The sequence below is a fragment of the Eriocheir sinensis genome, chromosome 37 (genome assembly GCF_024679095.1).
Source record: "Eriocheir sinensis breed Jianghai 21 chromosome 37, ASM2467909v1, whole genome shotgun sequence".
Taxonomy (NCBI): domain Eukaryota; kingdom Metazoa; phylum Arthropoda; class Malacostraca; order Decapoda; family Varunidae; genus Eriocheir; species Eriocheir sinensis.
In genome coordinates this window covers 15,510,326-15,537,825 of record NC_066545.1, presented here as the reverse complement: position 1 = coordinate 15,537,825, position 27,500 = coordinate 15,510,326, and the positions used below count along the sequence as shown (strand labels likewise).

General features: G+C 44.4%; 1 protein-coding gene and 1 long non-coding RNA gene across 8 annotated transcripts in view; one reads left to right on the top strand and one right to left on the bottom strand.

Moving 5' to 3' along the window:
• Positions 1-8,421: 8,421 nt before the first annotated feature.
• Positions 8,422-11,001, top strand: LOC127008379 (uncharacterized). The gene is made up of 2 exons (XR_007761056.1): positions 8,422-9,355; positions 9,516-11,001. It is a non-coding gene; the product is annotated as an uncharacterized LOC127008379 (long non-coding RNA).
• A 659-nt stretch (positions 11,002-11,660) lies between these two features.
• The window catches only part of LOC127008378 (uncharacterized), a 56,425-nt gene continuing 40,585 nt past the window's right edge, over positions 11,661-27,500 (bottom strand). For 3 of the 7 annotated variants that reach the window (XM_050880384.1, XM_050880383.1, XM_050880385.1), the window contains 12 exons: positions 26,995-27,154; positions 26,569-26,631; positions 25,084-25,228; positions 23,738-23,943; positions 23,152-23,376; positions 22,060-22,218; positions 20,651-20,785; positions 20,029-20,185; positions 19,225-19,510; positions 14,564-14,679; positions 14,226-14,385; positions 11,661-14,090 (listed from right to left, as the gene is read on the bottom strand). In XM_050880384.1, coding sequence (XP_050736341.1) covers positions 13,500-14,090; positions 14,226-14,385; positions 14,564-14,679; positions 19,225-19,510; positions 20,029-20,185; positions 20,651-20,785; positions 22,060-22,218; positions 23,152-23,376; positions 23,738-23,943; positions 25,084-25,228; positions 26,569-26,631; positions 26,995-27,154 — 2,403 coding nt within the window. In that variant the 3' untranslated portion in view covers positions 11,661-13,499. The remainder of the gene's footprint in view (positions 14,091-14,225; positions 14,386-14,563; positions 14,680-19,224; positions 19,511-20,028; positions 20,186-20,650; positions 20,786-22,059; positions 22,219-23,151; positions 23,377-23,737; positions 23,944-25,083; positions 25,229-26,568; positions 26,632-26,994; positions 27,155-27,500) is intronic. The other 4 variants (XR_007761054.1, XR_007761053.1, XR_007761055.1 and 1 more) reach the window with 4 other exon arrangements.

Here is a 27,500-nt window from a genome sequence, read left to right as displayed (position 1 = left end):
AGTAGTAGTAGTAGTAGTAGTAGTAGTAGTAGTAGTAGTAGTAGTAGTAGTAGTAGTAGTAGAACAAGAACAGGAAGAAGAAAAAGAAGAAGAAGAAGAAGAAAAAGAAGAAAAAGAAGAAAAAGAAAAAGAAAAAGAGGAAAAAGAACAACAACAACAACAACAACAACAACAACAACAACAACAACAAGAAAGAGATTATGATGAAGAAGAAGAAGAAAAGAAAAATAACAAGAAGATGAAGAACAAGAACAAGAAGAACAAAAAACAAGACAAGAAGAAGAATTATTAATGCTGAACAAAACACACAAACACACACACACACACAAACAAACACTCACTCTCTTACCCTAGATACAAACAAGCTTTCCTTACGTCACCAAAACAAAATCTTAATAAATAAATAAATAAATAAATAAATAATAAAAACAATAATAAAAAAACAAACAAAACACAAAATTTGACCTAATAAGCAAAACAAAAATAATTATGACGAAGAAAATAAAACCCACAAAAAAATTAAGTAAAGAAATAAAAAAAGATTAGTAAGGTATTTTTCTTTCCTTCCTTCCTTTCTTTCTTTACTTCTATCTTTCTTATATTCTCTCTCTCTCTCTCTCTCTCTCTCTCTCTCTCTCTCTCTCTGGGTATCCATCTTTCTCTCCCTTCCTCTCTCCCTCCCTTTCTTTACCTCCCCTTCCCTTCCTTCCTTCCCATACTATATTTCCTCTCTCTCTCTCTCTCTCTCTCTCTCTCTCTCTCTCTCTCTCTCTCTGGGTATGCATCTTTCTCTCCCTTCCTCCCTCTCTCTCTCCCTCCCTTTCCTCCCCTTCCCTTCCCTTCCTTCCCTTCCCATACGATATTTCCTCTTACCCTCCTTATCTCTCTCTCTCTCTCTCTCTCTCTCTCTCCCTCCAACAACAGCAAGGATTTAAAGGGATGGATGGATGGATGGACCGGTTAGGGAGTTTAAGCGCCCCGTCATACTCCCCCAAAACACACAGCATCGCCCGCCCTGGCAACACTGGTAAATATGTCAACACGAACCGTACGCCTTTTAGAACAGTTGCCCCCTTAACCATTTCTCTCGTTTTTTCCTTTCTCTTTTTATCTCTGTTTATTTATCTATGTCTATTTCTCTCTGTTTATCTATTTTTTTGTTTATTCTTTCTTCTTCGTTTCCTTCTTCTTCTTCTTCTTCTTCCTTTTTTTTCTTGTCGTTTCTGAGCTCTTTTCTGCTTCTTCCTCCTCTATCTCCTCCTCCTCCTCCTCTACCTCCTCCTCCTCCTCCTCCTCTACCTCCTCCTCCTCCTCCTCCTCCTCCTCCATTAAAGCATCAACAGGGCAACAGCACCAACACACCTACTCCAGTAACCAATTAGCAGCCTCTCTCTCTCTCTCTCTCTCTCTCTCTCTCAAGGATGTAATGGTTTTAATGAGCTGGGCCTACGTGTGTGTGTGTGTGTGTGTGTGTGTGTGTGTGTGTGTGTGTGTGCGCGCAGATCCGGGACTGTGAAGCTTCGAAACACACACACACACACACACACACACACACGTTGTCATAATCAATAAACAAATAAAACAAACAAACAATAAACTGAGAGAGGGAGAGAGAGAGAAGTGAAGCATATGGGCATTTAAACCAACTATCTTGCATCTCTCTCTCTCTCTCTCTCTCTCTCTCTCTCTCTCTCTCTCCACACCGTTCCCACACCCACCAGCCATGTTGCTACACACGTCTGAATACCTCGTGCTCCTTTGGGTAGAGTGGCAGGCGTCCAGAGACAAAGGGAGTCACGCCACACGATAAAAAGTGACAATAGTTGGTGATTGCGTGTGCCCGGCGTGTGTGCTGGGGCGGAAGGGGAGGGTGAGGGAAGGGAGGAAGGGGACACCTGATCGGTCACGTGACACTACCAGCTGATCGAGTGCTTGGGGGGATTATTGTACTTACTTTTAATTTGAGGGAAAAAAATCTTGTTGTTTTGATTTGCATGGGAAGATATTGTTGTACTTTTAATATACGGGGAAATTTTTTTTGTATATGCTTGATCTATTAGTAAGAAAAGGAAAGAATTAAGCCATTGTACTTGTGTTATTTGGAATATTATATACTGATTTGTTAACAAGTATATACAGGAAAAGATATATTGTACTTGTCTAGTAAGTTATATATTAGTTTGTCTATATATAAATACAACTTATAAGGGTGTGTTTTATCCGGTATTAAGTCGCCTTACAAATCTTTAGTGAACTGTTTAATACAATATACAGGGTGGTTGGTGGTTAAAGCACTCGACTCACAATCCAGGGGTCCCGGGTTCGGTTCCCTGCATGGTGGAGTAGAGAGGAACAAGTATATAGACAGATAGATAGATAGATAGATAGATGGATAGATAGATAGATAGATAGATAGAAAGATAGATAGATAGAAAGTTAGATAGATAGACAGAAAGATAGATAGATAGATAGAGAGAGAGAGAGAGAGAGAGAGAGAGAGAGAGATATGCAACAAAGATTCTGGCCAAGTCCTGTGTCGTTCTCTCCCATTCCTCCTCCAACCCTCCACCTCCTCCTCCACCCATCTCTCCTCCTCCACACATCTCTCCTCCTCCACCACTCCACATACCTCCATTCCTCCCCCCTCCCCCCCCTTCACCTCTTCCACCACCACCTCCTCCACTACCTCCTCCACCTGAACTGTCTTCGTGGCGCCAGTGAAGGGGGTCGAGGAGGAGGAGGAGGAGGAGGGGAAGAAGAAGAGGAGGGGGGGGGGGGAGAGTAACCAGGGTCTCTCCACGTGATCAAAGAGCGTTGACCCAAAACATATACTCCCCCTCCCCCTCCCCCTTCCTCCTCCCTATTCCCCCTCCTTCCCCCTCTTCCTACCCCTCCCAAACAACAACAACATCAACAATGGTGGAGATGTGGAGTAAATGTGGATTATATGTTAACATGATATTTCCCCTTCAGACATTTCCCTTCCCTTTCCCTTCCCCTCCCTTTTCCCATCACTCATATCCCTTCCCTTTCCCTTCCCCTCCCCCTCCCCATCGGACATTTCCCTTCCCATTCATATTTTCCTTCCTCTTCAAACATTTCCCTTCCCTTTCCCTTCCCCTCCCTTTTCCCATCACTCATATCCCTTCCCTTCCCTTCCCCTCCCCCTCCCTTTTCCCATTGGACATTTCCCTTCCTCTTCAGACATTTCCCTTCCCTTTCCCTTCCCCTCCCCTTTCCCATCACTCAGTTCCCTTCCCATCCATACTTCCCTTCCCATCACACATACTCCTTTTCCCCATCAAATCTACCCCTTCCCCATCACTCATTTCCCTTCCCATAACATATACTCCTCCCCTTTCCCATCACTCACTCCCCTTCTTTATCAATTGTTTCCCATCTTTATCACATTCTTCCCTTCTCTCTCTCTCTCTCTCTCTCTCTCTCTCTCTCTCTCTCGCTTTAAACCACTCTCTTTTTCTCGCCTGACTTTAATACAACCTGACAGAGAGAGAGAGAGAGAGAGAGAGAGAGAGAGAGAGAGACTGTTTATCTTTGAAGCAGAACCATTAAATCACACACACACACACACACACACACACACACACACACACATTCCTTTCCCGCCCATCCATTTAAAGTCATTCCAGGACTCTACAATGAACCTGATTTTGACTACTACGCCCACGTCTCCTTCCTTTCCCTCCCTCCCTCCCTCCTACTCCTTCCTTCACCTTCATATCCCTTCCTATTCCTTCCTTCCCCTTCCCATCACTTCCTATCCTTTCCTCCACATCCATATCCCTTCCTATCCTTTCCTTCCCCTTCCCATCACCTCCTTATCCTTTCCTTTCCCTTCCTATCCTTTCCTTTCCCTTCCTATCCTATCCTTTCCTTTCCCTGTCTTCCACTTCCGACTCCATCCTCCCCTTCCATATCCCTTCCTATCCTTTCCTACCCCTTCCCATCACCTCCTTATCCTTTCCTTTCCCTTCCTATCCTTTCCTTTCCCTTCCTATCCTTACCTTTCCCTGTCTTCCACTTCCGACTCCATCCTCCCCCTCCATATCCCTTCCTATCCTTTCCTTCCCCTTCCCATCACTTCCTATCCTGCGTTGCCCTTATCACAAGACACTTCAGGAGGGTTGAACAAGGGCTTCCTACATATCCTATCCCCCCTATCAATCACCTCCTACTGCCTCCTTCAGCATCCCTTCCCACCCATCTCTCCCCCTTCCTCTCGCTCGCTCGCTCTCTCATACCTAGCAACGAGATGAGACAGTGCAGCATCCTTACCCACAGAGAGGATGGAGAGATAAAAAAAATATATGTAGTTCTATTTTTAAGTTTGTAGATATTAATGTCTTGTATCTGTGTGTGTGTGTGTGTGTGTGTGTGTGTGTGTGTGTGTGTGTGTCAAGCTGGAAAGTTCACAAGCCTACCTACCTCCTCCTCCTCCTCCTCCTCCTAGAGCTCTTCCTCCTCCTCCTCCTCCTCCCCTGCTTTTTTTTTTATTCCTCCTCCTCTTCTTCCTCTTCCTCCTCCTCCTCCTCCTCCTTCAGCTTTACCTCCCGCTGCTCCTCTGCCTCCTCCTATTTTTTTTTCTTCTTCCTCCTCCTCCTCCTCCTCCTCCTTCAGCTTTACCTCCTGCTGCTCCTCTGCCTTCTCTCCCTCCCCATATTTTTTTTTCTTCTTCCTCCTCCTCCTCCTCCTCCTCCTCCTCCTTCGCCTGGCTCCTGCTCCTCCCCTGGGCATCGTACGACCTCTGACGTCACGCCCAGCCAGCCAATCAGAGCCTTAGAAGATTCCTTGAGGCTTCTGGAGGAGGAGGAGAAGGAGGAAGGGAGGAAGAGGGGTTTGGGTGAAGGAAGGAGGGGAGGGGGTGAAGAGGAGGGGGGAGGAGGGGGAGGAAGGGAGGATGGGGGGAGAAGAGTACTATAGGTATAAGGGAGAGATAGGTAGAGAGGAGGAGGAGGAGGAGGAGGAGGAGGTAGAGGAGGAGGAGGAGGAGGAGGAGGAGGGGGGGAGGAGGTACTTTCTTTGCCTTATGGAGAATGTTACGGGTATTTCTCTCTCTCTCTCTCTCTCTCTCTCTCTCTCTCTCTCTCTCTCTCTCTCTCTCTCTCTTCTCTGGCGCCACAAGGACTGGAAGCTTTCACCGCACAAACACACACACACACACACACACACACACACACACACACACACACACACACACACATTTGTTCTCATAGCAACATGTTCTTCCCCCGTCCTTCTGTTCTTCCTTCCTTCCTTCTGTTCTTCCTTCCTTCCTTCCTTCCCTCCTTTCTACCTTCTTTTCCTTCCTTCTTTCATTAAATTCTTCCTTCCTTCGTTTCCTTCCCTCCTTCCTTCCTTCCCTCCTTTTCCTTCCTTCTTTCATTCAATTCTTCCTTCTTTCCTTCTTTTCTTCAGTTCTTCCTTCCTTCCTTCTTTCCCTCCTTCCTTCCCTCTCTTCTTTCTACCTTCCTTCCTTCTTTCATTCAGTTCTTCCTTCCTTCCTCCCTCCCTCCCTTTCCCTCCTTCATCCATTCCTCAATACTTTCCCTCCTTGCCTTCCTTCCTTCCTTCCTTCCTTCCGTTCTTTCTTATCAATTTCTATCTTACGTTCTATTTATCTCTCTATCTTTTTTTCTATCTATTATTCCTCTATTTCTATGACGGAAGAGAGAGAGAGAGAGAGAGAGAGAGAGAGAGAGAGAATTGATTGAAGTTGATTTTGTTTATCCATTGAGTAAGTGTCGATCCAGGGTGACTTCATGACCTCTGGGTACGTTGTTAGGCCAGGAGGAGGAGGAGGAGGAGGAGGAGGAGGAGGAAGAGAAGAGAAGAGGAGGATATAGGTGTGGGTATGAAGAAGGGGAAGAGGGAAAGGAGGAAAAGAAGGTAGAGGAGGAAGAGAAGGAGAGGAGGAAGAGAAGAAGGAGAGGAGGAGGATAAGGAAGAACAAGAACAAGAACAACAACAAGAGGTGAAGTAGTAGAAAGAAGAGGAAGAGGAAGAGGAGAAGAAGGAAGAGGAAGAGAAGGAGGAGGAGGAGAAGGAAATGGGTATGTGTGGATTAAGAGGAGGAGGAGGAAGAGGAAGAACAACAAGAAGAACAACAACAAGAGGCGAAGTAGTAAGAAGAAGAGGAAGAGGAAGAGGAAGAGGAGGAAGAGGTGTGGATGAAGGAGAGGATGCAGAAAAGGAAGAGGAGGTTCAGGTAAGAGAGATGAGGAGACGGAAAGAGAGGAGGAGGAGGAGGAGGAGGAGGAAGAGGAGGAGGAGGAGGTGTGAATGAAGATGATGCAGAAGAGGAAGAGGAGGTTTAGATAAGAGAGATGAAGGGAGAGGAAGAGACGATGGAGGAGGAGGAGGAGGAAGAAGAAGAGGAGGAGGAGGAGGAGGAGGAAGAGAAGTTAATGAATAAAAAGATGAGAATATGATTTGAACACACACACACACACACACCTTCATCATCTCTCCCTTCCTCTTCTTTTCTTCCCTTCTTCTCCTCCTCCTCCTCCTCCTCTTTTTCCACTATTTACAAAGACTCATCCACAAACTCCATATCCATTTGAACTATCACAATTATCTTCTTCTCTCTTCTAATTCATCATCATCTTCCCCTCATCTCCTTCCCTCCTCTTTTCTGCTATTCAAAACTACTCCACAAATTCCATATCCTGTTTAACTCCTATATTCATTCTTTCATTTCTTTTCTTTCCTCTTTTTTTCATCATCATTCATTTTCATTATTCCTGAGCGGTTGGACGCTTAATGGGTCTCCTTCATTCTACTCTGTCTTCTGCCTGATGCTCATCCAATCCCATCACTGCCAAGTCTTCCTGTATACACTTTCTCCACGTTTTCCTAGGTCTACCAACTGGTCTACTCCTTCCTTCTACCTCCAATCTCTCCACAACTCCCAGCACTGTATCCTCCCCTGCTCTCTTGACATGTCCAAACCATCGGGGTCTTTCTTTCCTCTTTCTTTGGTGTGTGTAATGAATGACCTCCTTGCTGCCTCCTTTATTGATCTCATTCTCATATTTACAAAGATATCGGTCAACAAACTTCAGTGACGTAACGTGTTCTTTTGACGAGGTTCCTCTTCTTCATCGGCTTAAAGATAACTCAACTCAAAACCACCTCCTCCCTGCCATCCATCGTCTTCTCTGGCCTGTGTGGGTGTTGTGTGGTGTGGTTATAATGTTAGGTGACATTGATGACCAGACGAAACACTTGCGTATCTTCAACACACCAACACAGGTCCACGAAACACTTGGGTATCTTCCACACACCAACACAGATCCTAGCGTTGTGTTGCGTCAATACTTAGAGGCCTGTGTGGGTGTTGCGTTGCTTGGTTTTAATGTTTGATGACCAGATGAAACACTTGCGTATCTTCCACACACCAACACAGATCCTAGCGTTGTGTTGCGTCAATACTTAACGGCCTATATGGGTGTTGCGTGGTGTGGTTATAATGTTCAGTGACTTTGATGACCAGACGAAACACATGCGTACCTTCCACACACCAACACAAATCCACAAAACACTTCCGTATCTTCCACACATCAACACAAGTCCACAAAACACTGCTGGACCTTTCGCACACCAACACAGGTCCATGAAACACTTGCCTATCTTCCACGGACACCAACACAGCTCCTATCATTGTGTTGCGTCAATACTTAGAGCCCTATATGGGTTTTGTGCGGCATGAGTGTGGTAATGTGCGATTGCCACGAGAGGCTGGGAGGGGGCGGTGGTTATGGTGACGGTGGGCAGCACAAGAGTAACCAGACTACTTATTAAGGCATCAGACGACTCAACCTCGGAGGCGGCCACGGAATATCTACAGCTCTTAATGACCCTCCAGCCAGTGAGTGACCTGAACGAGGGACTTGGCGAGGAGGGTATTTTTTTCTCCTCAAGCATCACGCCTTCTTCCTTCCTTCCTCCTCTGACGGATTATCTCAACGCGAAACTCCTTTTTCAGACTACGCAATGTTTCTCGGATTGAATGTACGTTTTTTTTTGTTTTTTTTGTCTTCTTACGGCATGTGTGGGGGACTTTATGTACAAGGAGTGTTTTTTTTTTCCTTTAGCAACATACCTTTTCTTCGTCTGCAGATTATCTTAACTCGAAACACTTCTACCTGACTGCTGCATAATCCTGTTTTTGAGATTGAGTATATATATATTTTTTTAAGGTGTGTTGCGGCATTTTAAGGAACTGTATGATATTGGCACCAACAGCTTTTCAAAATGAGACAAGGCTATCTATGTATATAAAAAAAAACATCTGCTTTAGTGTATATTTTTTTGTTCTGATGTGTTGTGGCGTTTTAAGGAACTGTTTGATATTGGCACCAGTGACTTTTTAAAATGAGACAAGGCTATCTATATAAAAAAAAATATATCTGCTTTAGAGTATATTTTTTTGTTCTGATGTGTTGTGGCGTTTTAAGGAACTGTTTGATATTGGCACCAGCGACTTTTCAAAATGAGACAAGGATATCTACGTATATAAGAAAAACATCTGCTTGAGTATATATTTTTTTGTTCTGATGTGTTGTGGCATTTTAAGGAACTTTAATATCAGCACCAACAGCTTTTCAAAATGAGACAAGACTATCTATATAAAAAAACACATAACCTGAACTCAAACTACACTCGACTTTCCATCATGTATAGCACAGGATATGTACTTCCCTGACTACATAACCCCCTTTCTGAGATGGAGTATATATATATTTTTTTAAGGTGTGTTGCGGCATTTTAAGGAACTTTAATATTGCCACCAACAGCTTTCCAAAATGAGACAAGGCTATCTATATAAGTAAAAAAAAAAAACAATTTACAGTCAAGCTACACTCCACTTCCCATCATCTATAGCACAGAATACATACTTCACTTCCCTTCACGCCACGGGGTCACGGCCAAAGAATAATACACAATACACAACGACTACATCTATCTACGTATCTAAGAATGTATATATATGTCAGTCTGTATCAGGGTTTAAAAATATACAGTATACATGGAGAGATTTATACATGGGAGCCTACCTCTCGCGCGGGCAGAGTATCCAGCTCTGCCCGGGGCCTGGTGGTGATCGTGCAAGTGTTGGTGTGAGTGACCTGACGGGGATGCAAGGTGGTGGTGGTGGTGGTGGTGGATGGCCTGACCTCCCACTGACCTTCACCTCCACCGATCAGAAACTAGGTCAGAGGTCACAGTGCTGGTGGGACACGACCTGCTGATTCACTCTACAACGTCTTTGTGAATTGCTAAGAAAACGCTATAGATTTGTCTGTAAAGTATATATATGCATGACGATAAGGTCTTGTGTATTGCCGAGATAACTATATATTTGTTTCTACTGTGAAATATATCCATGACAGATTCCCATGACGATAAAATGTTTGTGATTAGCGACGAAAAAAGTACATATTTGTCTCTACAGTAAAAAAACATGTATGGTAGATTTCCATGACGATAAGGTCTTGTGAATTGCCGAGATAACTATATATTTGTTTCTACTGTAAAATATATCCATGACAGATTTCCATGACGATAAAATGTTTGTGATTAGCGACGAAAAAACAACACATTTGTCTCTACAGTAAAAAACATGTATGGTAGATTTCCGTAAGGTTTTGTGAATTGCCGAGATAACTATATATTTGTTTCTACTGTGAAATATACGCATGACAAATTTCTATGACGATAAAATGTTTGTGATTGGCGACGAAAAAACAACACATTTGTCTCTACAGTAAAAAAACATGTATGGTAGATTTCCGTGACGATAACATTTTCTGAATTGCAACAGAAAACAATATAATTTCTCTCTATGGCAAAAACTAAGTATGACATATGTTCAAATAGGAGCAGAGTGTAGTGAGCTCCTTTGTTTTCATTTGTTTTTACCCTTGAGCTGCTTCCTTTACCGTAAAAAAATCAAATATCATGACAACCTTCTCATAGGCCAGCACCAAGCACCTGCCATCAAGGGAGCTGTTAACCCGTCCGCTGCGATTGGCACGGATTTCGCCTTCACTGGTAGCCTGGTAACATACGCTCCCAGGTCTTTCTCTGCCTCCGTGGTGGATAGTGGAGTGTTTCCCATGTGGTATTGAAGGTTCAGGACTTCACATTTTTCTCCATTGAATTGTAGCAGACACTATTTGCTCCCCTCCCGTAGCTTGGTGATGTCTTCTTGTAGGAAATCCACGGTCAAGGGGTTAAGAGAAGCAGGAAAGACAGGCCTGTATGTATGTATGCTATAAGTCATTTTTCTTCACTGAATTGTAGCGGCCACTTTTTGCTCCCCTCCTGTAGCTTGGTGATGTCTTCTTGTAGGAAATCCGAAGCCAAGGGGTTAAGAGAAGCAGCACGGACAGGCACATATGTATATAGTAAAGATATAGTCACCACCAGAACTGTGTGTCTACCAAATATAAGCTTCACTCTGCGGAGCCTCAGGTGACTTGGTAGCCTTACAGGACTAACACTTTGGTATCAGTTCAGCATCCCAGAGTCTAGGTATGTAACAGTGTTCTTTGGGGGCCGACACACACACTCGGCACTCATCTTCAAACATCACCTCTCAGGCTCTTCCTTCGTAAATATGGCCCCTTCTTAAATAGCGTCTCCTGATATACAGCCTTCATGGGTGAATGAAAATAAGCATAAGGAAGCATAAAAGTAAGCAGTAGAAATGAATGCATGTGAATAAAGTGAATAAAAATAAAAATGAATGAAAAATAACAACTTGAAAGGCAATAACAATGAATAAATATGAACACTAAAATGAGTGAAAACAATAATATATTAAAATAAAGACTCCACAAGCAACAAAAAAATGAATAAATATGAATAAAATCAATTAAAATCAATAAAAATTAAAACTACACAAGCATCATTAGCAGCACACACACACACACACACACACACACACACACACACACACACACACACTCACCCCCATAACAAGCCACTCACAAACTCTTCCTTACTCTCAATACACAGACGCATTTCCGGCCCCCAAAGAACTGTCATAAACAACTTCTTCTTCTTCTTCCTCACTCACGCACGCACTCGCTCGACCGTATAATATAACCTTAACACAATGGACTCTTTTGCTCAGCCAGTCACAATTACAACTCACTACGTTTATATATCTGTACAACGCTCTCAGCCCAACGCGACCACCTTCAGTCTGTCTATCCTCACACACTCGGTTGAACGAAATCTAATACACACGCAGTTTTTCCTTCTTTCCTTGGCTACAGTGGGGCCTTAGAATTCCTATAGGCATCTTAAGAGGACTTTTTTTTTAACTTCTTGGGCGACAATCAGATTTTTTCCTCACTCTGTCTCTCTCTCAGTTGAACGTAAAGCAATATTGATACAGTTCACCAGCACCTTGAGACTTCTTTTTTCTTCTCTTTAATTTCTTCGACCCACAATCAGTTTTTTTCCACTCTCTCTCAAAACAAAAAAAAATTTGATACAGTTCACAGTTTTCCCTCCTTTCCTTGGTTACTCTGGGGCCTTAGAATTCCCACCAGCACCTTGAGACTTCTTTTTTCTTCTTCTTTTTTAATTTCTTCGACCACAATCAGTTTTTTTTCCACTCTCTCAGTCAAACGAAAAGGGATATTGATACAGTTCACAGTTTTTCCTTCTTTCCTTGGCTACAGTGGGTCCTTAGAATTCCTACCAGCACCTTGAGACTTCTTTTTTCTTCTTCTGTTTTAATTTCTTCGACCACAATCAGTTTTTTTCCCACTCTCTCTCAGTCTAACGAAAAGCAATATTGATACAGTTCACAGTTTTTCCTTCTTTCCTTGGTTACTCTGGGGCCTTATAATTCCTACCAGCATCTTGAGACTTCTTTTTTCTTCTTCTTTTTAACTTCTTCGACCACAATCAGTTTTTTTCCACTCTCTCTCAGTCTAACGAAAAGCAATATCAATACAGTTCTAATCCATTCTAACTTTTTTTCTTTTCGTCCTTGGCTACAGTGGGACTCATGAATTCCAACCAGCACCTTGAGACTTCTTTTTTCTTCTTCTTTTTTAATTTCTTCGACCACAATGTTTTTTCTCTTCGTCGCTTAGTCGGTCGAGCAAAAAGGACTCTAGATAGTACATACAGACTTCCTTCCTTCCTTCCTTCCTTCACTGCACTGGAACCTCAGGAGTCCTACAAGCTCTTCTAATGCGATGTTCTTATTCTAGTGTTTTCCAGTGATGTTCTGCGCCTATGATCTTCAAGTATCCACAATGTTCTTTCCATAGGCTGTTCTTGATAGTGTTCTTTCTATACGGTGTCTTCAACTGATGTTTTAGGCCTATGTAGTTCTTAAGTAGCAACCATGTTCTTTCTAATGGCTTTTCTAAGTAATTTTATTTCTCTAGACTGTCCCCACTTTATGTTTCAGGCCTATGTAGTCTTAAATTAGCCACAATGTTCTTTCTAATGGTTTTTCTTCGTAATTTTCTTTCTCTAGAGTGCTTTCAATTGATGTTCTTGGTCTAAATAATCCTCCGGCAGCGATGTTCTTGTCTCTCTCCAGTCTGTTCTTAGTGATGTTTCTCCTTCAGACTGTCTTAAGGTGGTAATGTTCATTTTTCTTTAGTTTATCCTCTAATGGCAATGTTTTCTCTGTTTTCTTATCCTCCAAAACAACAGAGCGTCACATCTTGAGGCTCAAAGCAGTGACGTGATGTTCCCTAACCGTTCTCCGTCACGCTGTTTTCTAGTAGTGACGTCCGTTCTCTAGTCACGATGTTCTCTAAGCCGTTCTTCGTTACTGGTGGTCCCTTTTTGGCTGTTCTCTATTCATGATGTTCTCTAAGCCATTCTCCGTTACTGGTGGTTCTCCGTCACAATGTTTTCTAGTAGTGACGTTCGTTCTCTGGGCACGATGTTCTCTAAGCCGTTCTCCGTTACTGGTGGTCCTTTGTCAGGCTGTTCTCTAGTAGTGCCGTCTGTTCTCTGGCCACGATGTTCTCTAAGCTGTTCTTCATTACTGGTGGTCATCTGTCAGGCTATTTTCTAGTAGTGGGGCACGTTCTCTAGTCACGATGTTCTCTAAGCCGTTCTTCGTTACTGGTGGTCCCTTTTTGGCTGTTCTCTATTCATGATGTTCTCTAAGCCGTTCTTCGTTACTGGTGGTCCCTTTTTGGCTGTTCTCTATTCATGATGTTCTCTAAGCCATTCTCCGTTACTGGTGTTTCTCCGTCACGCTGTTTTCTAGTAGTGGGGCACGTTCTCTAACCCGTTCTCCGTTACTGGTGGTCCTCCGTTGGGCTGTTCTCTAGTCACGATGTTCTCCTCTCATCATCCATGGCAACATTAGATCACAACATGAGGCTGAAAAGTCCATCCCCAAGTACTACTGATGTTCTTTCTCAAGGTCGTTCGTAAGAGGCGATGTGATCCAAAACAACACTGGGTCACGCTACGATGGGTCTTCACCTCGTCCACACCCCTAGGACGAACATTGGTGCCAGGAGTAGAGTCAGGATGCCAGATGGTCCCACATGTAAGGCAGCACCCACGCCTTGCTCACTGGAGGCAGCTGGTTCTCTCTCCGCTACCTCCTCAAGCATTGTCTCGGCCGCCTCAATATCATGCTCGTCTTCAACCTCAGGCTCAGCGTCAGGTTCCTCGAGCACCGTCGGAGCCTCGTGCGACCCTTCCTCGTTGTCAGTCTCCTCGTGGTGTGTCTTGTGCTCCACCATCGTCTGCTCGGGCTGTGTTTTCTTGGTGGTGGTTGTGGTGGTTGACGGGGTGGTGGTGGGTGCTGGTCTCTCTGTCTCGGAATCATACTCGTATTCCTCGTAATCGTCGTACTCCTCGTAGTCGGCATCAGGGTCGGGGTCGGGGTGCGTGCAGTTGATTTCGTCAGAGCCGTCAGCGCATTCCTTGATGTTGTTGCAGGGAGCCGAGGCCACCACGCATGAGCCGTCCTTGCACCGGTGTGGGCGGGCGGCGGGGCACTCTTGTTTGTCGCAGTCAGCCTCGTCCTCGCCCTCCAAGCAGTTCTTCCTCCCATCACACACCTGGAATGATGGGAGTGATATATACATTTTTTTTTTTTGTGTGTGTGTGTGTGTGTGTGTGTGTTTGCCTATATATGAACCCAAAAGAAGCAATACTAAGACACACAAGGACGTAAGGACTCCCGCTTCACCCACCCGCGTCACAGGTACACAGGCGCCGTTGTTGCAGGTGAAGGTGTTGCTTGGGCACTCGGGGGGCGTCGGCACAGCTGACGCTTCAGGTCTTGATGGCGTCGGGCAGTTCAGCTCGTCACTGCCGTCGCCGCAGTCATCCCGCCCATCGCACACCAAGCCCCTGAGGAGGATGTGGGACTCTAGAGGTTTGCTGGGACATTACATCGCATACCATGTTATGTTATGCCAAAAAAGTCCCACCCACAAAAAATAGCCTCCTGATTCCTAATGTTCCTATGTGATTAGCGTGGTCAGAGAGTCACCAGTATACACAACCCAGCACTCCCTCCCTCCCTTACCCGTCAAGGCAGCGTCCACTGGTACACTTGAAGCTGCGACTGGCCGGGCAGAGGACGCTGGTGCAGTTCTGTTCATCCGAGCCGTCGTCACACCCGTCACGCACGCCGTTACATACCTGCACACGAGAAGCACCAAGAATAGGGTGTAAGTGTCCGACCACCTGAAGTCATGTGTGGGCCGACAACTGAATGAACCAATGCATAAAAATAACCACATGAAAAACTGCTTCTTCTACATATGCAAAAAAAAGGACTGTTTCACGACCAAGTTCAACACGGTGATCAAGTGCTGTCTTCCTCCTTCTGCATGATATACCTTTCCAATTACATGACAGAAGGCTGGACAAGACGCTGGATGAATAAAACGATCACACACGAAAATATTGCTTCTATAACGAGACCAGAAGATGGAACGTCACTCCACCAAAATGAGTGAGCCAACTGAGACATGACAGACAAGGTGTTCTCATGGATCCTACAACTTGGGCATGTCTGACTGGGTGGATATGAGGTGACGTGTGAATGATACGTGGGTATCAGTCAGGGATGGAGTGAATACGAGAATTGTGTATTCGAATACGAATATGAATACTTCAAATTCCAACGAATACAAATTTGAATACACTGAAATGGTTTTAATTTGAATACAAACACGAATACTTTTTGAAAGTATTCATGTATACATTCACGAATACTTTTCATTGAAAATACCTTCTTGACGTAACTGGGTGTAGAACTGTTATGAAGTTATGCAACAGTAAAATGAGCTCATGAACACACACTCAGCGTCCACACTGGCAAGTGGCAACTGAGTCAGCCTCCAGCAGGCACACTGTCACAGTCTGCTAACTCTGTACTGTACAAGACGGTGACTCGTCCGCCCAGCAGAAGACTGGAGTTGTAAGGAACAACGGCTGTTATTTCTGATAATAAATTTTGAAGTGTTCGTCAGATTATCCACAGAATATGAATCCTTTCCCTTTGAATTCGAATAAGAATGAGAATGCTTTGATTTCTATCAACATTCATTAGAATATGAAAACGAATACACCCAAATACAATATTCGTAGGTATTCGAATATGAATACCGAACACAAATACTCCATCCCTGGTGTCAGTTATATATTAAGGCTTGTTGCTTAGAAATTCACAGGACAGTTTTAAATAAGACTGATTGGACTTGAGGAATTAAAGGTTACTGTAGATACTCGTGCAAGAAGTCTGATTTCTGTAATGATTTTTCGAGGCCACCCGTATGGGGCGGATTTTCACTTTTTTTTTTTCACAGTGAAGGAAAACTTCTACATGAGTATATACCGTAATGAGATGCAAAACAGGACCTGGCAGCCACTTCTTGTAAGCCGGACCTTTCATATCAAAGGCTTTATCATTATGTGGTGCCCAGAGAAGCCCAATCACCCACATTCATATATTATCTCAGCTTGTATTTAAGTACCTAGGCAACAATACATAAATCTGGCTGATAGGACTTTCATGAACACCACATTTACGCATCATGACAACCAATACGCAACTCCACCAAAGCCTAAATCATTCAAGGAGACATTCTTAATTTTCAGTCTTAACCGTAACTCTCTCTCCACTCACGTCAGGCAGGATGGTGACAGAGAGGGCTTTTCCGTACACCACATTTACGCATCATGGCAACCAATACGCAACTCCACCAAAGCCTAAATCATTCAAGGAGACATTCTTAATTTTCAGTCTTAACCGTAACACTCTCCATTCACGTCAGGCAGGGCGGACAAAACTATGCAAGCTGTGGCCTTTCTCTGCAGGGACTGTGAAGCATGAGATGAGGAGGAGATGGACAGGGGGTGAAGATGAGGACCTATATTAACTACATTACCAACACAAGCAGTCACATTATGTACACTGGTGATGCTGGGTATGGTCGATGAGAACCAAACAACTCTACCAAGACTACCAACACAGGCTCGTCAGTCACATATGTACACTAGTGATGCTGGGTATGGTCAATGAGAAATCAACCAACTCTACCAAGACTACCAACGCAAGCTCATCAGTCACATATGTACACTAGTGATGCTGGGTATGGTCAATGAGAAATCAACCAACTCTACCAAGACTACCAACACAAGCTCGTCAGTCACATATGGTACACTGGTGATGCTGGATATGGTCAGTGAGAAATCAACCAAACTACCAACAACACTACCAACACAAGCTCGTCAGTCACATTTGCACACTGGTGATGATGAATAGGCCTGGGTCTCGGGTATCAGGGACCAGCGATGGAAGGTTAGGGCAACGTCAATATTTTTTTTTTTTTTTTTTTTTTTTTTTACAACAAAGGAGACAGCTCAAGGGCACCAAAAAAAAAGAAAACAAAACAAATAATAAAAAAAAAAGCCCGCTACTCACTGCCGATTTCTGACCCCCAAAAAACTATCGCATCCACAAATATAGCGATATGCACATACATCAATTGAGTTACGAGGTTAGTTTATATAACATTCAGCATACATCCTGACGTCTGACTGAGTCTATCACGGAAATTGACCTCTCTTTTGGCTACTCTTTACATTTATCTTTTTTAGGAGCAGTGTTAAGAGGGCTTTTTTTTCTCTCGACACTTTTTTTTGAATGCCCTTGAGCTGCTTCCTTTCCTGTAAAAATAAATAAATATCCTCAGACAAGTACGCCACAGTTTCCCTTGAAAACGTCAGTCCTTCTCAGTGCTTTATGATCACCCTGGATAAAGAAACAAAGAATCATATATCCCAGTCACTTCCCCTCCCATTGGTCTGGCCCAACACAGTGTTAATGGAGTTCAATCTACCACAACTATACACATGTTCTGGTTTGTCTATACATCCTAGAGGTAGTGCTGTGCGTGGAGGACCCAAACCCACAGCCAGGAACCAGGGGGTCGTATTGCAAGACGAATCCGAGAAGTTTTGTGTCCCTACAGAGTTTGGGAAAGTTGGAAAGTTTTGTTTAGTCGGCGCAACATCTGTGGTCATATGCCGGAGAGAGACAGAAGGGGAAGGAATTATGGGAGAAAGGAACAGATCCCAGGAGACAGGACACAACCCCCGATTAATACCTGGTACCCATTCACTGCTGGGTGGATGGGTGTAGGGTATACAGAGTTCGGGATGAGTAACTCAGTGGGGACCCGGAACTTCTCGAATTCGACTTGTAATACGGCCCAGGGGGAAAGTAATGACGCGGGCCACCAGTCATCTGTGCATGCCCGATTTCAAGATTCAATGCATTTCTAATTTTACTTCAGGCTTGTCAGGCAATAAGCAGTTCCATTTATGTCGTGATTGGCTTCATGAACAGACCAAAGCAGGGACTGAAGGAAATTGATTACTATAGAAAACAATGACTCTGAAAACAGGGGCCAATGATCAGACCAAAGCAGGGACTGAAGGAAATTGATTACTATAGAAAACCATAACTTTGAAAACAGGGGGCAATGATCAGACCAAAGCAGGGACTGAAGGAAATTGATTACTATAGAAAACAATGACTCTGAAAACAGGGGCCAATGATCAGACCAAAGCAGGGACTGAAGGAAATTGATTACTATAGAAAACAATGACTCTGAAAACAGGGGCCAATGATCAGACCAAAGCAGGGACTGAAGGAAATTGATTACTATAGAAAACCATGACTTTGAAAACAGGGGCCAATGATCAGACCAAAGCAGGGACTGAAGGAAATTAATTACTATAGAAAATCATGACTTCACAGGAGGATTGAAGCCCCCAGGGGAAGCATTTAACCAGTGGCAGGGGAGGGAGAGGGGTACAAGATCCCCTGGGTGTGGGCCTGGGAGTGAGGGGGATGACTTCACAGGAGGAATTCAGCCCCAGGGGAAGCATTTAACCAGTGGCAGGGGAGGGAGAGGGGGCAAAAGATCCCCTGGGTGTGGGGCTGGGAGTGAGGGGGATGAATTCACAGGAGGTATACAGCCCCATGGGAAGCATTTAACCTATTTAACCAGTGGCATAGGGGGAAGGGAAGGGGCTCAAATATTCCCTGGGTGTGGGCCTGGGGTAGGAGAAGGGGAACTTACATCACCTAAGTTTAGTATATTATTTACCAAGACACTAATTAGGGTCATATTTTAAGACATTTCGCTGCCCAAGAACACATATTTGACAAGGCTTTCATAGGAGTTTTGGGCATTTCCAGGAGTAGTTGTATGACCCTGGTGGTAGTCTGACCCTTCCTCTGTACCGTGAACCTAAGAAAACACTCATTAGAACCCAACTGATCCCCTCTTTAACCTTTAGAAATTGTTGATGTGAGAAGCGAAGGTGTCTTAAAATATCAACCTAACAGACAGCACAAGACAAGGGAACAAAATTTTGAGTTTCCACGAACTGCAGAGAATCAATGGAGGAAAGAGAGAGAGAGAGAGGAGAGGACAGACCACCGTTACCAGACTGTCGTACTCAGAGCAAAGTATTTACCGGATTCTGACGCCTAACTATTGCCAAGAAACATCAGGAATTAACTATTTTAACGATAATTATAAGTGAATCTCCTTATTGGGGTCCACGAGGCAGTTTTTGGGTCGGAGGTCGGCAAATACAAGAGGCTGAGTAAGACAGTCTAGCACCTTTGGACGGGGCACCACACGTAGGCATCAAGTAGTATACCTGATCCATGCTGATACAAAGGCCACTTAAGCACTTGAAGGGGCGCTCAGCCGGACAGTGTTTTCGGTCACATACCAGTTCGTCCGTCGCGTCAAGACAATTAAAGGTTCCGTCACACACCATCTGCTCCGGCACACAAATCCCATAGTCACACTTGAAGGACCGACCGGCCGGGCAGATGTGGACCGTCTTGCAGAACTCAAACAGCTCGTCCTCCCCCTCGGCACAGTCCCTGAACACCCCGTCACACAGGCTCTCCCTGGCGATGCACTTCCCACTACGACACCTGGGAGAGAGAGGGAGAGAGGGAGAGGACGAGAGGGAGGGTTGAAAGGGATGCTGGACTTTGGCATTTGTGGGTAAACAGGTTAGGTAGAAGAGAGAGGGATAGAGGAAGCTGAAAGAGGGAGTGGACTTTTTTTTTTGTGGGTAAACAAGTTACGGAAAGTTTGGAAAGTTTCGTTTAGTCGGCGCAACATCTGTGGTCATATGCCGGAGAGAGACAGAAGGGGAAGGAATCATAGTAGAAGGGAACAGACCCCAGGAGAAGGGACACAACCCCTGATTAATACCTGGTACCCATTCACTGCTGGGTGGCGTAGGGTATCGGAAAAGCCACCCAAATTTTTCCACTCCGCCCGGGAATCGAAACCGGGCTCTCTTGGTTGTGAGCCGAGTGTGCTAACCACTGCACCACGAAGACCCCAAACAAGTTATGTAGAAGAGAGAGAGAAAGAAGAAAGAAAGAAAAATGTGAAATAATTTTATATCTATCGTTTCTTCCCGAGTCCTTTTGAGTCTTACCTGAAGGGCCTGTCTGTGGGGCATGGGAAGGACCTGCAGAATCGCGGGTCTTCGTCCTCCCCACCCGGACACGCTGGCTCCCCGTTGCACAGGTCCATCAGGTCCAGACACAGTGTGCTCGTCTGGCAGCGCGCAATCTTGTCTTGGGGGCACGGGGCTGGAGGGAAAGTGTTAGTGATGTAAATGAAAGGTCTCGGTAAAATTATTCTGTCCTGGTTTTTTTTTTTTACATTTTTATATCGTCATTTTTTTTTCCTGGACGTAACTATTTTAATTTTTTCCTATTTTCCTATTTTTCTCTTTAATTATATTCTATTTTCTATTCTAACTATCATCACATTTTTCTGCCCCTAACTACTGTCCTATTTTACTATTCCTCTTCAACTTCCCTATTTCATTCTACTCCATATATCAGCATTAGAATAAGCAACAAAAACAAGCTTTCTCTAAGGACCACAAGCTCTTAGAATACAACAACAACAAAATGAAGAGGCTTTAAATTAATACCAAAAGTACACATGAACTCACTCGACAAACATCACAACAGTCATTCAGAATAAGATTAAAAGAAGACAAGTAATAACAAGCTTTCTCTAAGGACCACAAGCACTCGGGAACTCACTCGTCCAGCATCGGCCCTCGTCAGCCCCGTTCATGCACTGTACGATGCCGTCACAAAATGCGTTGGTGGCCGTGCACTGCCCCGTCACGTCCCCACACCAGAAGCGGTTGACTGGGCTCTCGTCGCTGCAGCACCCTGGGAAAACAGCGGAAATACAGAGATGAACCCCTAATTTTTTTTTTTAATGACGGAATTTTTTTTTTCTTTTTTTAATGTTCCTTTCTTTTCCTCTATTTTTCTCTCCCTTTGTTCCTTCCTCATTTCCCTTCCCTTCAACCACATCCCTACCTGTCCTGCCCTCCTCAACCACACCCTGTTAGCCACACCTCCTCTCCTGTCTGTCTTGCCCTCCATCAGTCACACCCCTGTCTGTCCTGCACTCTTCAACCACATCCCTACCTGTCCTGCCCTCCTCAACCACACCCTGTTAGCCACACCTCCTCTCCTGTCTGTCTTGCCCTCCAGCCACACCCCTGTCTGTCCTGCACTCTTCAACCACATCCCTGCCTGTCCATCCCTTCTCAGCCAAACCCTGTCAGTCACACCCCTACTAATGATCCCCTCCTGAGCCACTCCCTGACAGCCACATCTTGGGAGCCTTACCTGGATGTGCCCTTCCTTGAGAGGCAAAGCAAGGCAGGAAGAGGAAGAGATGTGAAGGTTAACATTTTTTTTCTCATTAATTAAAGGTAAATAAGTAGTTGATTGATGCTAGATTATGAGGCTTAAAACAACTTAGTGGAGCTTATGTAACAAATTCTAAGTAACATAACATCAAGAACGATATAAAGTCTTGGGAAATCCCCTGACACATTTAGCACAAGGAGATTGAGAGTAGTTTTTCAGTGCGATTTCCACCAGACAAACAGCAGCTTTCTATACCCTATAAGACAAGTGGTTGGTTACAGGCGAAGCATTACTTAAACAGCGACGCGTAAAAGTCTATGGTCACGGCAAGCCACGTTTCATTACTCAACTGTCTAGCTTGTATAAGAGGAAAACTGAGGCAGATAATATAGAAAATTTACCCCAAGTGTTGTATTATGAACGAAGCATTCCTTAAACAGCGACGCGTAAAAGTCTATGGTCACGGCAAGCCACATTTCATTACTCGACTGTCTAGCTTGTATGAGAGGAAGACTGAGGCAGATAATATAGAAAAATTTACCTTAAGCGCATAAGTGATTGACAACCTACATGAGATCAAGAGAGTAATCCAGCTAATCAGAAAAGGCTTGACAAATACCATCCAGAGACCTGAGGAACAGACTATACCCATAAAATACATTCCCTAAACGACCCCACTATACCAGTCATAGATACACCCATACACAGCATACTAGACAGACTACACCCAACACAAAACCAGGAAACACCCAGCACAACCCCCCATACAGCACCCCCCTCACCTGGCTGTTGAGGGTTGATGTTACACTCCCGGTAGATACATCGTCCATCCGTGCACCCATATCCCATCCCACGACACATGGTGCTGTTGGTGCAAGTCCCGTCCTCCCCGACACACACGCCCGGGATGTCCTTCTCCTTCGGCATGCATCCCACCACCTCTGTTGACGGGAGGGAGGTGCGGTGAGGTGAGGGAGAGGTGATAGTGGGTGTGGGACTTTGAACGGAGTGGTGAGGCGTGAATGAGGTGTTAGTGGGATGGGATTTTGATAGGAGTGGTGAGGTGTGGGAGAGAGGAGTGGGATGTGGTTCTGTTAGGAGTGGTGAGGTGTGGAAGAGAGGAGTGGAGTGGGATTTTGATAGGAGTGGTAAGGTGTGGGAGAGTGGAGTGGAATTTTGATAGGAGTGGTAAGGTGTGGGAGAGAGGAGTGGAGTGTGGTTCTGTTAGGAGTGGAGTTGAAGGGGGTGGATTTAAAAGGTGTGAGAGAGAGAGATTAGTGGGGTGAGTTTGACAGTCATTCCACCAGTCAGTCAGTCAGTCAGTCATCCATTTATCCATCCAGTCAGTTAGTCGGCCAGCCAGCCTTCTATCCAGTCAGCCAGTTAGTCAGTCAATCATCCAGTCAGTCAGTCAGTCACCTATCCAACCAGTCAGTCATTTAGTCAATCATCCAACCAGCCAGTCTGTCACTCAGTCAACCAATCAGTCAGCCATCCATTCACATATCCAGTCACTCAGTCTACCAATCAGTCAGCCATCCATTCACATATCCAGTCACTCAGTCTACCAGTTAGTCAGCCATCCATTAAAGCAACCAGCCAGTCAGTCAACCACCCACTCACTCAGTCAACCAAACAGTCAGCAAGTCATCCCTCCACCCACTCAACCATTCCTTAATCTCCTCACCCTCAACAATGTAGCAACCATTCACTTAACCAGTCACCCAGCAAGTTACCCCTCCACCCCTTCAACCCTTCAGTCACCCCTTCACTCCTTCACCCCCTCATCTCCTCACCCTCAACAATACACTAACCAGTCACCCAGTCAGTCATCCATCCCTCCCCTTCACCCCTTCACCCCTTCCTCTTCTCACCCTCGGCAATGTACTTCATGTTCATCACTATGGTGGGCCAGATGTGCTGAGGGACCCGCCAGTGGTAGGGGTGCCCGTCGCCGCGCTTGGAAGCCATCTCCTGCACACTGCCCAGGGCCACGGGCGTCACCTCCAGGATGAAGATCTTGACCCCGAGTTTCTTGAGATGCTGTGCCCCTAGAATGTCAGCCCCCTCAGCCCCAAGTGACCCGAAGATGGGGAGGACTGGGGAAGGAGAGGGAGAAGTTAGATAATAAGGAAAGATGAGAATGATGGCAATGAGCTTACACATGAACAAGCAAACATTACGAAGCCTTTAATCCCTTGACTGCGGATTTCCTACAAGAAGACATCACCAAGCTACAGGAAAGGAACAAAAAGTGGCTGCTACAATTCAATGAGGAAAAATGTAAAGTCCTGCACCTTGGGAGGGAATATCCAGCATACCAATACCACATGGGAAACACTGTACTATCCACCACAGAGGCAGAGAAGGACCTGGGAGTACATGTTACCAGGCTACCAGTGAAGGCGAAATCCGGGTTAAGAATAATTTAAGAGTCAGTCAATCAACACCACCACTCACACATGACTTTGCAGGATCCCTTGGACTTGCGGAACTTTTTGAAGGTGTCGCGCATGACTGGCTCGAGCCGCGTCGTCCACTGCTGGTGCGTGAGGTCCTTGAAGGCATCCCGCAGCGCACAGTTGTTGGTCCCCTCGCCGAAGGACAGCTTGAAGTCGATGTAGTCCGAGTACGTCACAATGCTCACGCGGTTGGTCTCCGAGATCCTGCCCGAAGCGTGAAAGAGATGTAGGGTTGTGTTATAAAACATTTCGCTGCCCAAGAACACCTATTTGACAAGGCTTTCTTAGGAGTTGTGAGCATTTCCAGGAGTAGTTTTATGACCCTGGTGGTAGTTTGACCCTTCCTCTGTACCGTGAACCTAAAGAAACACTCATTAGAACCCGACTGGCCCCTTCTTTGACCTCTAGAAATATTATAAGACATTTTGCCGCCCAAGAACCCATATTCGACAAGGCTTTCTTAGGAGTTGTGGGCATTTCCAGGAGTAGTTTTATGACCCTGGTGGTAGTTTGACCCTTCCTCTGTACCGTGAACCTAAAGAAACACTCATTAGAACCAGACTGACCCCTTCTTTGACCTTTAGAAATAGCTGATGTGAGATGCCAATGTGTCTTATAATACATAATACCGACCGTAGTGTTTTCTTTTCTTTTTTTTTTTACTTTTTTTTTTTATTTCTTACTAGTCGCCCCTCAAATAGTACAGTTTCCAATAGTTCAGTTTCGGTTCTATACGGATCGTCACGGAAGACCTTTTTAGGGTTTTTAAATTTCTGGCTCGTCGGGAAATTTAAAAATCCTGAAAAAATCTTCTACGAAAATCCACATAAAACAGAAACCGATCTATTGAAAACCGTACTGTTTGAGGGATGACTGTAATTTATTTTCTACTTTAGCTAACATATGAGAGGGAAAAGTAGGTGTTGGGACTGTGTGGCGGAGCAGAAGGGGGGGGGAGAGGAGGGTATCAGGTCGCCTCTCCTCCCGAAATTGACCTATCTTTCGGCCACTCCTCTCGACTCTTTTGCAGGAGCAGTGAGTAGCGGGCTTTTTTTTTTTTATTGTTGTTTCCTTGTTTGACCCTTGAACTGTTTCCTATACTACAAAAAAAAAAAATAATAAATAAATAAATAAATAAATAAATAAATAAATAATAAAAAAAAAAAAAACACAACTATTTGAAATGATGTGACAATAGTAGTGAGTAGCGGGCTTTTTTTTATATTATTATTTCCCTTTTTTTGGCCCTTGAACTGTTTCCTCTACTGTAAAAAAAACAAAAACAAAAACAACAACACAAAAAAAACGGACTATTTGAAGTGATGCGACTTTAGTGGAGCTTACATCTGGTCAGCGATGGTGTGGACGAGGTTGGCCTGCGCAGCGATGGTGTTGGCCGGGGCGTCGGTGGAGGCGTGGATGAAGAACATGGTGTCGCATTTGCACTCACCCTCCGCCAGCACGTCGCTCAGGGAGGTCGCGATGTCACCTGTGTGGGGGACGGACACCTGTATTTTTTTTACCTATCTTTCGGCAACTCCTCTCGACTCTTTTGTAGGAGCAGTGAGTAGTGGGTTTTTTTTTTATATTATTGTTTCCTATTTTTTTGCCTCTGAACTGTTTCCTCTACTGTTTAAAAAAAAGTAATGGAAGCTGTTCGTGAGGGGAAAAGATGACAACCACAAAATCCTGCTCAATAATAGAAATAAATAAATACCCCCTAAAAATGCTATGATATGACTTTTATGATTGTATGAGACTCAATGACTCACGGATATCATTCAAATAAAAATAAATAAATACCCCCAAAAAATGCTATGATATGACTTATGATTGTATGAGACTCAATGACTCACGGATATCATTCAAATAAAAATAAATAAATACCCCCTAAAAATGCTATGATATGACTTATGATTGTATGAGACTCAATGACTCACGGATATCATTCAAATAAAAATAAATAAATACCCCCTAAAAATGCTACGATATGACTTATGATTGTATGAGACTCAATGACTCACGGATATCATTCAAATAAAAATAAATAAATACCCCCAAAAAATGCTACGATATGACTTTTATGATTGTATGAGACTCAATGACTCACGGATATCATTCAAATAAAAATAAATAAATACCCCCTAAAAATGCTACGATATGACTTATGATTGTATGAGACTCAATGACTCACGGATATCATTCAAACCATGGACACTTTGTTACGATATGATGGCTACACTCTGATAACCCCATCTGGAATTTCTTTTGACCAGTGCATTCGTTGTTAGAGCTCTCAGGTTGTGTATCTATGTGTATCTCTGTTCTTGACGCACAGATATCATTCAAACCATGGACACTTTGTTACGATATGATGGCTACACTCTTATAACCCCATCTGGAATTTCTTTTGATCAGCGCGTTCGTTGTTAGAGGTCTCAGGTTGTGTATCTATGTGTATCTCTGTTCTTGACGCACAGATATCATTCAAACCATGGACATTTTGCTACGATATGATGGCTACACTCTTATAACCCAATCTGGAATTTTCTTTTGATCAGTGCGTTCGTTGTTATACGTCTCAGGTTGTGTATCTATGTGTATCTCTGTTCTTGACGCACATATATCATTAGTCAATCATGAACAACCTCTATCTATCTCTCTATTTTTCTGCTGTAACTTCCCCTTATATAAAATTCCTCTATGGGAGTGCAGAGAGTGAAGGAGTCTCCAGTTCTCCGATCCAGCCCTCCCTTTCTGCACACTCAATCCTTGCCTGCTAAATCCCTCCCTGGCGTACATTCAATCCATCCACTCAGCACAACTTACTCAGAATCTCATCCGTGTGGGGCTTGTCCCCCTCCTCGGCCTTCTGCCTGGCCCCGCTGCTGTCTGCAAAGGGAGGGAAAGGTTACTGCCAACACACACATTAACAGACGAGGCTCCGTTAATCGTTTTGTACTACTGATAACAAAGAACAATTAGTACAATGCTATTTTTCCTGTTATTATACATGCTGCTGGGTGAAATGGAACTACTACTACTACTATTATCATTACTATTATTACTATCCTCATATGTATTAATCTATTCTTCACAATGATGGGTGACGATACATAACAAGTAGTACTTTTTGCGTGGATGGTTAGCCAGATAAAGGGCAACATCAGAGCCCTCCATTGCAGTGTACATTAACTGACCTGACCCTCACACTCATGTACACAGGCCCTGGTGACCTCTCTTCCTTGTCCTTACCCACGATGACCCGGATGGCCGCCGAGTGGACGCCCGCCGTGTTGGACGCCTCGCACACGTAGGTCCCTGCGTGCTGTGGCTCCACGGGGTGCAGGGCCAGGAGCACACTGTTGTAGCCGCGGTAGGCATAACCCAGCACACCCGTCACGATCTGGTTGTCCTGCAGAAGAGAGGAGGAAGGGATGGAGACTCGTAGAAATCTTTACAATGGAAGGGGATATGAAAATGAAGGGGGTAGAAGAAGGGGAAGGAAGGAATAGGAAGGGAAAGAGGGAAAATACTGGAGGCATGAAGAAGGATGAAGAAGAAAGGAAGATAAGGAAGAAAAGAAGGGAAGAAGAGATGAAGAAAAAAAGGAAGGGAAGGGGATATGAAAATGAAGGGGGTAGAAGAAGGGGAAGGAAGGAATAGGAAGGGAAAGAGGGAAAATACTGGAGGCATGAAGAAGGATGAAGAAGAAAGGAACATAAGAAAGAAAAGAAGGGAAGAAGAGATGAAGAAAAAAA